This window comes from Cinclus cinclus, chromosome 25 (genome assembly GCF_963662255.1).
Source record: "Cinclus cinclus chromosome 25, bCinCin1.1, whole genome shotgun sequence".
Taxonomy (NCBI): domain Eukaryota; kingdom Metazoa; phylum Chordata; class Aves; order Passeriformes; family Cinclidae; genus Cinclus; species Cinclus cinclus.
The window spans coordinates 4,980,592-4,993,413 of NC_085070.1; the positions used below are offsets into that span (position 1 = coordinate 4,980,592).

Genomic DNA, 12,822 nt, shown 5'->3' on the forward strand with positions numbered 1-12,822 from the left:
CCCAACCTCTCTTTGAAATGTGGGGAAAATAAAAGATGAAGAGACAAAAGATGAGGAGACTTTCAAGTGAGGAATGATTAAGAAAAGGGAGGAACGAATGAAATGAGTCATGGGCAGGCTGGGCCAAGGACTCGGGAGGAGACCTCTCATTTTTACAGCAGGTTCAGGGAATTCCAGCCAGCCCTGGCTGTGATTTTGGGGCTAATTCACCTTGGCAAAGAGAGGTCAGAGGTGCAGAGCCACCTTTTATCCCCGGAGCTGCAGAACTCCAGGCCTGACTTTTCCCATCAGCACAATGCACCACATTTCCCAGCTCTCGTAATTCCACGGAGAGTTCCAGCTCTCGGAATTCCAGCTCTCCTAATCCCAGAGAATTTCCAGAGTTAGGAAAGGAAAGCAGACGAGGATAGACTCAGGGAGATTTGGATGTGCCGAGAGCCCAAGCCCTGATTTTGTAAGGGAATTGCAAGCACGGAGCCCTGGAGGAGCAGCTGGAGCAGAGACCACGCTGCTGCCGTGGATTTTGGGGCAGGGATTGGTGCCTAAAGCAGAGAATGGGGTTTGCTGAGAGGGAGAAGCCAAGGCTGGAGTCATTCCCTGCTCCTTTGCTGGTCCTGGTCGAGCTCTCTGTGACTGAGCAGGGACATCCACGGCCACTGCTGTGCCTGGGGGGCTCTCACAGCAGCACAAAATGACTTTGGGGAGAATTTTCCCCAGTTTTCTGACCCAGTCCAACCTCACCAGAGCATTTTCTCTCAGCTCCCATCTCGCAGAGGGAGATGGATGAGGCAGAGCTCAGCAGTGACAGGGGCAGCTTTATTATGGCACAATAAAGAAATTGCAGAGGAGAAAAGATGAGTTCAATAGAAGCTGCAATCGAGGCTATTTGACTTCTGCTGCATGCACGCCCCAAAATGATGGTGATGAATCACTCAGGGGGGCTTCTGAAATGTTGTGAGACTGTTTAATCCAGGAGAAGAGTCCCCGACAAACCGAACAAGAAAAAAAAAAAATTAAAAATCAGTATTTGGAGGTGAAAGCAGAAGGCTAAGGGCAGGCATGGGGAACATGGAACAGTTCTGGCATGGAAATTTTTGGTGAAGAGCAAACAGCAGAACTGCCAGAGAAATGGGATTAAACTTCAGAGTTTTGGAAGATGGTAGAAGGATTTAAAAATGCCACCAAGAAGGGTTTAATCTCCCCCTCATCACAAGGCCCAAGCAGCTGGAGTTGCATCAAAACCATCTTTATAAAACTCGAGAGAAATGGGTTTTTTTCAAAGCGAGCTGACAAAAGAAAAGCACAAAGCTCTCTCCTCTAATTCAGAGCTGAGAAGTTGTTTCAGCACCAGAAGTGGGCTCTGAATTGAATTTTGGAGAGACAGAAGGAAGGGAGATGTGCTCATTAATATCCCAGCATAACAATAACCCCGGATAATGTGAATTATTGCCAAAGCTCCAGAGAGCTGAGAGAAATGGAGACTCACTCTGGAGCTCCACTCCACGGAGTTTATTCAGCAGCACTGAGTAAATATCAACAAGAAGGTTAAAATATTGATCAGGGGAGATGCTCCACGCTGAATAAGCTGCAGACATCTGGAAACAAACAAATTGCTGCAAGAAAGGAAGAGGCTGGGATATTTTGGGGTTTTTATTCTGCCAAAAGCCCAGCTCGATGATTTGCAGCTGTAAACTGCCAGCTGCTGATGAAGAGGGGGAGAAAAAAAAAATAAATTTAGCTTCCTGACTGAAGGAAAGGCTGGTGGATTTTTGGTTTGGGATATGGAGAAATGCAGGGGGGTTCAAGCAAGGAATGCACCTGAAACCATGGAATTTTTAAGGCTGGAAAAGCCCTTTAGGATCATTAAATGATAATATGAACCCCATCACCCACAGTGTCACCACCAAACCACACCCCCAGGTTTTTTGGGCATTTCCAGGGATGCTGACTCCACCAATGCCTGACCACCCTTTCCATGGAGAAATATCAGAAATATCCAACTTCAATCTCACCTGGAACAAGTCAAGGCCATTTCCTCTCATTCCTGATTTCCTTCTCCCAGGATTATTTTCCAGGGAGTGAGGAAATCAGTGAATGGGGCTGGAATCCAACTTGCAGCTCTGCAGAAAGGCTCTGAAATCCCTCACAAATCACAGCTTTATTTTCCTGCTTGGCTGCTCCTTTCTCCCTGCCTGACCTCACCAGTGGGGAGCTGAAACTGAAAACGGGATCAAAACTTTTCTGGCTCCTTCAAGAACTCCCCTGAGCCTCCTTTTTTTAGTAACAGGTGTCTAAAAATTTTGGAAGATTTGTTAAACCAACATTTTAACCCAGGCATATGCTTGGTGTTAAAGGCTCTTTCCCAGCTCAGTTTTGGATCACACTTTGAAGGAAACACATCCAAGTTTTTGTTGGTTTTGGTTTTTTTTTTTTGTTTTTTTTTCATTCTGGGAGTGCTGGGCCCAGCTCTGATGGGAAAACATTTCCCCCCAAAATGCTCAGCCCAACTGGCAAAGAACTCGTGCCAGGGACTGGACAATTTCCATCCTACACCAACCTCTCATCAATATTTTGAAAGAACAAAAACAATCTAAAAATCCATTAAAGAGTTGACAAAAAGAAAAAAAAAAAAAGGGGGAAAATTAGGAATATTTTTCAGCAAATACCAAAGGGATCTTTGCTGAGAGAACAAAAGGATTAAACCGTTTGTTTGTCATTTAGGGAGGTGGATAGATAGAATGCCACCCTAATTGCTCAGAAACCCCTGGAATCATGGAATGGTTTGGGTTGGAAAGGACCCTAAAGCTCCTATAATCCAAAAAATGACTCAAAATTATCCAAAAACGACTCAAAATGATCCAAAATGACCCAAAACCCACCTGCAATGAGTCCTTGAATCCCCCTCATGTCTTCTCTTGCCTGTGGAGAGATGAATTCCAGGATTGTGGATGTGAAACAACCCCAGAACTGCAGCACAGCTCTTCCCCATCCCCAGCTGGGATTCCAGGGCAGGAGCCACAAAGCTCAGATTTCTCAGAGCTGCTGAGTTTTTGAATCATTTATTTACATCAAGGCGGTAAAGGGAATAAATAAAATAACATTTAAATAGGCAAAACACGAAGAGCATCATTAGGAAAGTGTAACACAGCTCAGATTACCAATTATAATAAAGCAATAAAGAAATCTCTCAAGGAGCTTCATGTACATAATGCAGACAGGGAAGGGGAAAGGAAAAAAAAAAAAAAGGAAAAACTCCCAAGTTTTCAGGAATAAACCTGATTTGTTTTCTATTTTGGTGCTCTTAATTCATTTATTTTTGCCAGCTTGTCTGTCAGGAATCATCACCTTCCAGGGAAGCTAAAGACAGGAATGTCACCAATGCCAGGCATTCAGGGAGAGCAGCCCCTGCTCAGAAATCACCAAAATCTCAGCACAGATGTTCCCTGCTCAAAAATGCACAGGTTCCCTCAACAGCCGAGCTTTAATTTCACTTCTCTTTTACATTTCTGGGTCCGTCCCAGCGGAGGGAAAACGATCCAGCAGAAAAAAATGGGAATGCAAATCAATATTTGCAAGGTGCTGAGGTGAAGTATCCCATGGAAGGGTTGGATAGCAAACCTTCAAAACAAATTCCCTTAAAAAAAAAAAAAAGACAATAAATTAATAGGATCAATTAATTCATTTAACTGAATAATGGTTCTGGTTGGATTTAAAAGGACAAAGAAGACAAAAATGATTTGGGATTGGAAGCAGAATTTCCTGCTCAGGTTGAATTGTCTCAGAGCATCAGCTGAGCCAGTGGCAGCTCCTTGAACTTCTCCCAGCATTCATGAAATTGCTGTCTGTGAGCAGGGCAAGCAGAAATTCCTTAAACAGGGCAAAAATTCCCTTTATAATCTCACCTGGCAGCTGCAGGAGGGCCCCAGGTGTGCAGGACACACCGAGGCTTCAATTCCTGCAGGGAACGTCCTGAAGGATCAGCTCAGCTTGGGGCAAGTGGGGGGGATTTCTTTTCCTTTAGTCAATCAATTAATTAATTTATTAATGATTCGTGAACTCTGAGCAGCAAAAATACAATCGAGGTACCTCAATCTCTGCAAAAAATTCATTATCCCCCAAGGAAAATTTCCTTTGCCATCATTTGTCCTTTAAACACTCCAGGTAATTACAGCCAAACCACCCCAAAAAATCCACCAGACAAAGCTCATTTTCCTTTAAGCTTATTTAATGATATTTGAAACGCTTAAATTTTCTATTTCCCAGGTCCTGAAAACAGATTTCTTTTTTTTTTTTTAAGTGACCAATATTTAATTCCAGAAACATACAACCCGATCAGCTAAGTCATAAAAGAGCTATTTTACAAACATACATCTGGATAATTAGAACAATAAAGTCTTTTTAGACATTCAAACATGATCAGTAAAAATACAGGATTATTAATAAAGATTTTTGTGTATTTTTTTTAAAGAATACTTCCAGATTTTTTTTTTCTTCTCTTTAAAGTAAATCTCTGTTAAGAGTACATGATTGTATGTTGTACAAAGAAAATAAAAATATTCTAGTATGAAGAGAGCTCCACAAGACTTAATTCAAAATAAAACAGCAGTGTTTTGGCTGCAGTATCCCTTTTGCAGTACATCTGCTTGTCAGTTGGCACCTTTGAGGATGGGGAGGGAATCCAGGGATTTCTTTGGGGAACAGGGAGAAAAAACTGGGTACAGGAGAGTGAAATCTAACAGCAGGGAGACAGAAATCAGAATATTGAATTTTAGAACACTGGAACAGGCCAGCCTCGTCCTGCTGACCCCACCTCCCTACAGAGCAGGGGTGCTCAGGAATCTTCTGCAGGAAAAGGGAATTCCCACCCCAGAAAAATTCCATCTGAGCTTTTGGCTTGTCCACGAGCTGTGTGACAGCAGAAGGGAAACGACCTCTCAGAAGATGTTCTTATATCCCATCCTTGTTCCCAAAACAAGAAATTCTTGTTGTTCTATTCGGGGAAGGGGGAAAAGAAATGTTTTTGGGACGAGGGGCTGGGATGAAAAACTCCAGAGAAGTGTTTAGGTAAGGGAATGCCCAACCCATCACCAATCAGGGGTAAATTAAAATGAAAGATTAATTTTAATATAATGGGAATCTTATGGCTTAAAGGAGGAAAAAAACCGTGGGAATCCCAAATAGCACATTTGAGCTGCAGCTCCTTCCTGCAGCACGAGCTGTGTGGTGCAGCAGATGTGCCAGGGAGGAAAAAGGAATTCCCTGCCCCAATTCCAGGTGAAGGGATCCCTGAGCCACCATCACTTCCCTGTTGGTGAGGATGACCCAGAGCTGAAAGCACAGCCAGGACAGAGCCCAGAGCAGGGTTTATGTCACCCATAAAACTGGGGTCACACGAGCTGGGCTCCTCCAAGGCTCCTGAAGCTCTCTGTGCCCTGCAGCTGCTCCTCTGCCACCCCAGCCTGCCTCTGGGGGGATTCTCCCTCCATCCACCCCAGAAGTGACAGGGACACAGCTGCCCCTCACCCCAGAGGGTTACCCCAAGGCAGAATTTAGGGATCTGGGGCAAAATCCACTCCAGCAGGTAAAAACATCACTTCACACACACGCTGCATTCCCAGCTTCTCACTGCCACAACCACCAGAGGCGAGGCCAGGAACCAGCACAGACCTTGGAGTTCTGGCAGCCTGGAGAGACTCACCAAGGATTTTGTGTTCAACCACGAGCAAAGAGCAGGGAACACCCAGGTGTCCCCAAGCCCCAGGTTGGCAGCTCCTCCAGAAACAGCCCAGCCCCACCTCTGCTCCTCTTCCAGCACGTTCTTCCAAAGGCAGACTGAGCTCCCTCTGTTCTGCAGCTCAGGGATGATTTCCTGCCAACCACGGAAGCCTCTGGGAAGATTTTAGCCCACTGAGGTCACAGAACTGCTCCTGGTTTTGGAGTGGGACAGCGGGAAAGGGGTCCAACACCAGGTCTGGCTCTTGGCCAGTTCTGTTCTCTTCCTGGCAGAATGCCAGGCTGGGGGGTGTCAGAGGAAACTTGGATGTCTACAACCCAGGGAACTGTGGGGCTGAGGGGAGGAGAGCCCACCCTTGAGCTAATACTGACATTAATCCCACACAACAGGACAGCCCTTGGTGCATCCCCAAAACCAGGGAGCTGCTGGCAGCTCTGGCTGGTGATGCTCCTCAAGGAACGGGAATTCCTCCCCACCCTCCAAGGGCTCCTGGCTCCAACTCCCACACCAAAACCACCTCTGCTCCCTCTCCTGTCATCTGAACTCATCCCCCACAGGTTTCTGGGGGAGGAACACGAGCTGGGATTTTTCTGACAAGGGACAGAGTTGATTTCTTAGCCAGCAGCTAAAGGGAAAACGTTTGGTTTAGAGGAGCAGGAGGAACCTGGTGCTGAGCAAAGGCAGGCTGGTCTCACTGTCCATGGGATGTGCAGGGTGCTCAGTTTGGCTTCCTTAGAGAGCTTGAAACTTGGGAAGAAGGTGTGTTCCTCACACAGCTCACAGGAACAGCCCAGCCCAGTGACACTGGGGTCAGCTTGAACCACCCCGTGCCAAGCAGGACAGCAAAATTCATCATCACCCTCATCTGATACACAAAAACCCAGAAATCAAGGAGATGCCTAAAGCCCGGGGAAGGGGCAGTGCATGGATGCAGAACTCTGCTGTCAGATCCATCTTGTGTGAAATCCAGCACGGGGGGAGTGGAGAATGAATGGAAATGGGCTCAGGGCACAGCTCTGCCCAGCGTTACCCTAATTCCCATCCTGTCCCCATCCTGGCAGCAATTCCAGCAGCAAACCCCACCAGCACAGGACTCAGGAAGTGCCCAAGAGCTGCTTCAGCCTTCTGGGGTTGTCAAACTCCGTTTGGGTGAGAACACATTGGCACGAATGATTTAAAAAAAAATAAAAAGGAAAAATTCAACAACAACAACAACAAAAAAAAAAGTAACCCCACCCCAAAAAAACAACCCCAAACCCTACCCCGAGCCCTCAGCAAGACATACTCCAGGTACTAAAAGTTACTGGCCCTATAATCAGCAGTACCTGTGGCTAACTCCATGGCAGCCCTTTTTCATTCAGTAGTGAATCAGGGACAGAGCTGCCCCATATCTTTGAAACACTTCTGGGTTTGCATTTTTTCTCTCTCTTTTTTTTTTTTTTTTTTTTTTTGATCCAGAGAAGAGTTACAAAAGTGCTGCAGGTCCAAGTATTTTTATCACTTTACAAAGGAGACAATGATCAAAGCCAACAAAGTCAAGAAAAAAAAAAACAAAAAAAAAACAAACAAACAAAATTCAACCTCTCTCTCCTCTCCCAGCAAAGGAATGGGAAAGGGGAAAAGGAAAATTTGCCCATCTCAAGTGCCTGGCTGTTTAGTGCATGGAAAATTCCTGTTCCACACGTGGTGACATGAGCAATCCCCATGCAGCTAGTTGGATACAGACAAATTCCAGCCATAAATTCCATCCTAACACCTTCATGAGTAGCTCTTGGTAGTCTGAGTGCCAGCAGGGAGTGCAGAGTCCAGTCCAGTGAGGAAACACCTGCACTCAGGTCCCCCTGTCCCCTCACCAGGCAGGGTGGGCCACATGCAGGGGGTCAGAACTGTCACTACCCAAAAATAGAACCAAAAACAAAAAGGCAGATTAAAAAATTAAAATGTGCTTTTGATACACGGAATGAAGTCAAATAAATACATTGATTTTTTTTTTCTTTTAAATGTCTAAATACATTTTTTTTATATCCTACACCCAAAGCTCTGTACATTTGGTTTGGTTTTTTTTTTTTTCTGTTCTGAAAAAAAAAAAAAAAAAGAATTTCTGGTAGCAAGGAGAGGAGCAGAATAGAATAGACTCCCTCACTGACAAGATAGTGCAGATGCCCCACAGGAAAAGCACCCCATGCCCACTTTGCTAGAGAATGGTTCCTGTTTGGATGCTCCAAACCCTCATCCCAGAATCCACAGGGGAGACAGCGGGTGCTGTGTCCTGATTCTCTTCATCCAATCTTCAGCCACTCCTGGGAACACAACTAGCTTTTGTCTGAAGGAGGGGAAAAGGGAAGAAAAAAAAAAAAAAAAAAAGGGAAAAAGGTGGTGAGAGAAAGGGATGCACTGAGAGATGAGTGTGTGGCTTTGTGAGCACTCCTCCAGGCACAGAGCTGTTCAGTGAGAGCTCCACTCCCAGTTCCACCTCCAAACCTCTGGCAGGAGTTCAGAGATTCCATCTGGAGGGCTCCAGAGCCATCCCAGGGACAGCAGAGCCAGGCTCAGCATCTCAGGAATGTCCCTTTGGGAATTCCCATCACTCTGGCCTTGCCTGGAGGAGCAGCTTCCCCCTGGGATGAAGGTGTGGGGCAGCTGGAACCAACTCATTTTCAGTCCAAATCCCAGCCTGCTCACCTATTCCACCTAGTCTCTGCTTGCCAGGTTTTTCAGCCCACTCATATTCCATTAAAAATTAGTGGAAACTTTTTCTGAGCATGAGAGAGAGGCCTTAGGATTTCAGCTTTTTTATTTTTTTTCCATCTATCTGGAACCCTGCAGTTCTTTAGTGTAGAACTCTGAACTCCATACCCAGTGTGAGCTGCTGCTCTCCCATTTTGGGCACACACAACAATTCCTCTCCAGGCCTGGCAGTCAAGGACACCTCACTGTCCCAGCCCTGAGAGATGGAAACAAAAGTGACTGGGGGGAGCAAACTTGGGCTAAATGACTTCATTACCTGGAGCTGTCATTGGAAGATGAACCCCAATCTGCAAATGGACCAAACTTATCAAAGTGTGAAACCCTGTGAGCCATTGTCCATTTTGGGTGTAGCCCCTGGGGGCTTTGTCTGCCCTAAATGTACCTGAATAATTCAATAAACAGAACTGCTTTTTGTTCTCTGAATTTTGTCTGTTTTTAGGTAAGCCCAAAAAGGCATCACCTCCAACACTTGACTCTGTGCTCTGGGTTTGAATTTGGGGTGCTCCTACCTGAGTGCTCTCCTGTGGAGGCTGAGCCAGCCAGCCCCTGGCGTCGCAGAACGCTGTAATCCTCCTCAACCTCCTGCAAAACAACAACAACAGCCCCAAAATTCAACTGCTTCTCCATTTACCAAGCTAACAAAAGAGGGGTTCAAACAGGAAAAGAGAAGTTTCAGTACTGCAAACACCCAGGATGGAGTGAGCCCCCTCAACTCCTTTATTAGCAATACTCTGATTTCAGTGGAATTAAAGGCTGGCTACTGGATGTTTCACACATCAAACCTTCTACAGTTATTCTATAAAGAGAATCCCCATCCCAGGCAAAAATCATTTGGAATGTATAGAGCCTGAAGACCTCATTAGTGGTCAGATATCCTTGGTGCAACTGAGCATCTTCACTGGACACCATGAGCAGCAGCACACGAGAGATTTCACAGAATTACCAAGGCTGGAAAAGACCTTTGAGATCTTTTGAGTCCAACCTGTGCCCAAGACCACCTTGTCACCAAGTGCCACATCCAGTCTTGAACACCTCCAGGGATGGGCACTCCAACCCACCCACCTCTCTGTGAAGAGCTTCACCCTAATCCACATTCCTCAGGCCAATGTCTTGTTGAAAACTATTTTTACAGGCTTGTCCTATCCCTCAGTAATTTTTTAATATCAAAATCAAAGCAATGAAGAGCTCTCCAGTCCAGCAGAACTATTGGTCTGTCATGATCCACAACTCAATGCACACAAAACAGCAAAAAAGCAAAAGATTCTGCTTTAAAAAGGCTTCCAGGAGTAGGAGCCAGAGATAAAGAGAAACATTGCTGTGTTCTTGCCCATCAAAATTATTTTAAAACCTTCTTCTAACCCAACACTTAATGGGTATGGAAATAGTGGAAACGCTCAGGTAACGACCAAACCTTCTACGCGCCAGTAAAAATAATAATAAAAAAAAAATTTAAAATAAATAAATAAAAAAAGCAACGCACCTTTAGCTTCTCCAGGGCATCCTGGATGTTGTGGATGTACTGCATGAGCTGCACTCGGGTCTGCAGAGGGAGCTGGGGGCTGCCCAGGAAGGGGCAGGGCTCCTCCAGCCCCGGCCAGCGCGAGCCCAGCAGCTCCTCGGGGAACGGGGAGCTGCCCCCGTCCGAGCGGGTGTCCCTTGGGGACAGGGGCTGCTGCTGCTGCTGGGGACAGCCCAGGGGGGCTCTGCTGTGGGAGGTGCACTGCAGGACCAGGGCTGACACCTCCTCGTCCGTGGAGCTCTCCTGCACCGCGCCGTATCCGTCGAGGATCAAATAATTTCCTGCGGAGACAACGAGGTTGGACCCAAACGTTCCCCAAGGAGCTTCAGGGCTGAGGGAGGGGGGCTGGAGGAGATTTTCAGAGACAGAAGTGGGGGTGTCCCACAGCCCAGCTCCTGAGAAAAAGCATTTGTGAAAACCCCAAAGATTAGTGGAGACTCAGCAGGCTCAGGGATGGTTTTAACACTGTACATTGAAAAAAAAAAAAACAAACCCATAATTAAAGGGACAGGACCTGGACTCAATGATCCTTCTGGCTCCTCTCCTGCTCAGGATATTCTGTGAGTTCACCACCTCCCCTCCCACTTGCCCAAAATCTCTGTTTCTATAATAATATCTGAAAATCCTGCTCTTGCACTAATGGCACCTGACAAATCCAGCTGCTGGATTCCCCAACTCCAGTCCCCAGCCCTTGGCTCCAAGGATGCTTTTAGATGGGTGAGGTTTAAAACAGAGCTTGCTGATATGCTAAAAAGAGAAAGTAATTACAGCCAGAAAATGCTTTCACAACCTGCACCCAGCAATAGGAGTCTATTTAATGAATTTCTCTGCAATACTACAGCAAAGCCAGCACTGGGGACTCAGAACTGACTACAAACAGATCAATCTCATTCTGATGTCCCTGTACAGTTAAAAAAGTAAACAGTGGAAGAGGTGACAAATAAATCAGATGCCCCAAGTTGTTGGATCAGTTTTAATAATTTAAAATGTCTCAGTGAGAAAAACTATTTGCAATATATAATTGGAAAGCAGCATTGGGGCAGTCACAAATTGGCTTATGCACGTGGATATAATCCAATTTTAAAATAAGAGCTTATTTATGGATAAGAGACTTCTGTGGGGCTATTAGTGTTGAATCCACCTGATAGCAGCTGCTTCTACTACAAAATGCACACGAGATAAACCTCAGTTTCTGTGCTAAGTCTGGTGTGCTCAGGTAGCTGTCAGTCCATGTGCAGAACAATAATACAAATAATAAAATGATAAACTTTTAAGTGGTTCAGAGTGTGGCAAGGTTACAGAAGACTATTAAGAATGTAGAATTAATGTCTTGAGTTTCTTTCCTGAAGCTTGCTCAGGAAAAGGGCTTTAAAAAGCACTTTGCCTCCAGGGAAAACCTTTTCCCTACAGCTCCCTATAGGCAGTGAAGAGATAAAATGATCCAGGACAGCGACAACGGAGGGCTTGGCTTGTGCCTGGTGCCTCTGCAATTCCAGCCTGGCACAGGCTGCGTCCCCCAGCATTTCAGCTTCTCCTCCACCACGTGAAGAATTAACCAGGCTCGTGTTTGCACAGGGCTAAAATGACTCCTTGAGAGCTGGGAGCTGACTGTCCTGTGCACAGGGCTAAAATGACTCCTTGAGAGCTGGGAGCTGACTGTCCTGTGCACAGGGCTAAAATGACTCCTTGAGAGCTGGGAGCTGACTGTCCTGTGCACAGGGCTAAAATGACTCGTGGAGAGCTGGGAGCTGACTGTCCTGTGCACAGGGCTAAAATGACTCCTTGAGAGCTGGGAGCTGACTGTTCTATGCACAGGGCTAAAATGACTCCTTGAGAGCTGGGAGCTGACTGTCCTATGCACAGGGCTAAAATGACTCGTGGAGAGCTGGGAGCTGACTGTCCTGTGCACAGGGCTAAAATGACTCCTTGAGAGCTGGGAGCTGACTGTCCTATCAAGTGTAGAACGGAGATGGCCCCCGAGCGAGCCCCAGGCTCACCTGAGATCCGAATTTGCACCTCTTCCTCTTCCTCTTCCTCCTCCTCTTCCTCCTCCTCCTCCTCCTCCTCCTTCCCGTGCAGCAGCTCGCTCTCGCCGGCGTTCTCGTCGCTGTGAGCCTCCCGAGCATCGAAGAAATGCTCCCCGCTCTCCTCGGCCCCCAGCCCGTCCAGCTCCGAGCCAGAGCCCTCCAGGTTCATGCTGTCCATGGGCAAAGAGCCCCTGGCAGCGGGCTCTGTGCCCAGCAGCTGCACGGCTTCCCCCGAGGCCGGGCGCTCCGCTGCAGTCCGGGCGCCGTGCCCGGCCGCGGGCTCTCGAGTTCTGCCGAGGCTCCTGCCCTCTCGGGGCTGCTGCACTTTGCTGTCAGGGGGCTGCGGCTCCTTCCCTCTCTCTGTCTGGGCTTCCTGGGACACGCTCCTGAACCTGGGCACGCGCTGTCTGTCCTCCAGGGTCCCCTTGTCAGCCAGGCCGAGCTGCTGCACCAAGAGCTGCCTGAGCAGCCCCACTGCAAGGACAGGCAAGGTTCAGGCAAAAACTCCGGAATGAGATGGACAGGACCTGGACTCAGTGATCCTTCTGGCTCTTCTCCTGCTCAGGATATTCTGTGAGATCGTCACCTCCCTAAACGCTCGCCCAAAAAATCTCTGTTTCTATGAAGATGTCTGGAAATCCTGCTCTTGCACTAATGGCACCTGACAAATCCAGGCAACGCTCACAGGGCACAGGAGGGATTAGAGGAGACACAAAGGTCACCCTCTGACAGAGGTGTGACTCCTCTCCTTGCTCTTGGTTGGAAAAACAGGGATAAAAATAAATGTATTAAAG

At 47.0% G+C, this 12,822-nt stretch overlaps 1 protein-coding gene across 2 annotated transcripts in view; it reads right to left on the bottom strand.

Annotated features, from left to right (window-relative positions):
* Window positions 1-7,211: 7,211 nt before the first annotated feature.
* ARHGEF12 (Rho guanine nucleotide exchange factor 12) overlaps window positions 7,212-12,822 on the bottom strand; it is a 69,180-nt gene continuing 63,569 nt past the window's right edge. For both annotated transcript variants that reach the window (XM_062508771.1, XM_062508770.1), the window contains exons 38-41: window positions 11,999-12,502; window positions 9,963-10,282; window positions 8,992-9,064; window positions 7,212-8,057 (exon numbers count right to left, since the gene is read on the bottom strand). In XM_062508771.1, the coding sequence (XP_062364755.1) occupies window positions 8,047-8,057; window positions 8,992-9,064; window positions 9,963-10,282; window positions 11,999-12,502 (908 nt within the window). In that variant the 3' untranslated portion in view covers window positions 7,212-8,046. The remainder of the gene's footprint in view (window positions 8,058-8,991; window positions 9,065-9,962; window positions 10,283-11,998; window positions 12,503-12,822) is intronic.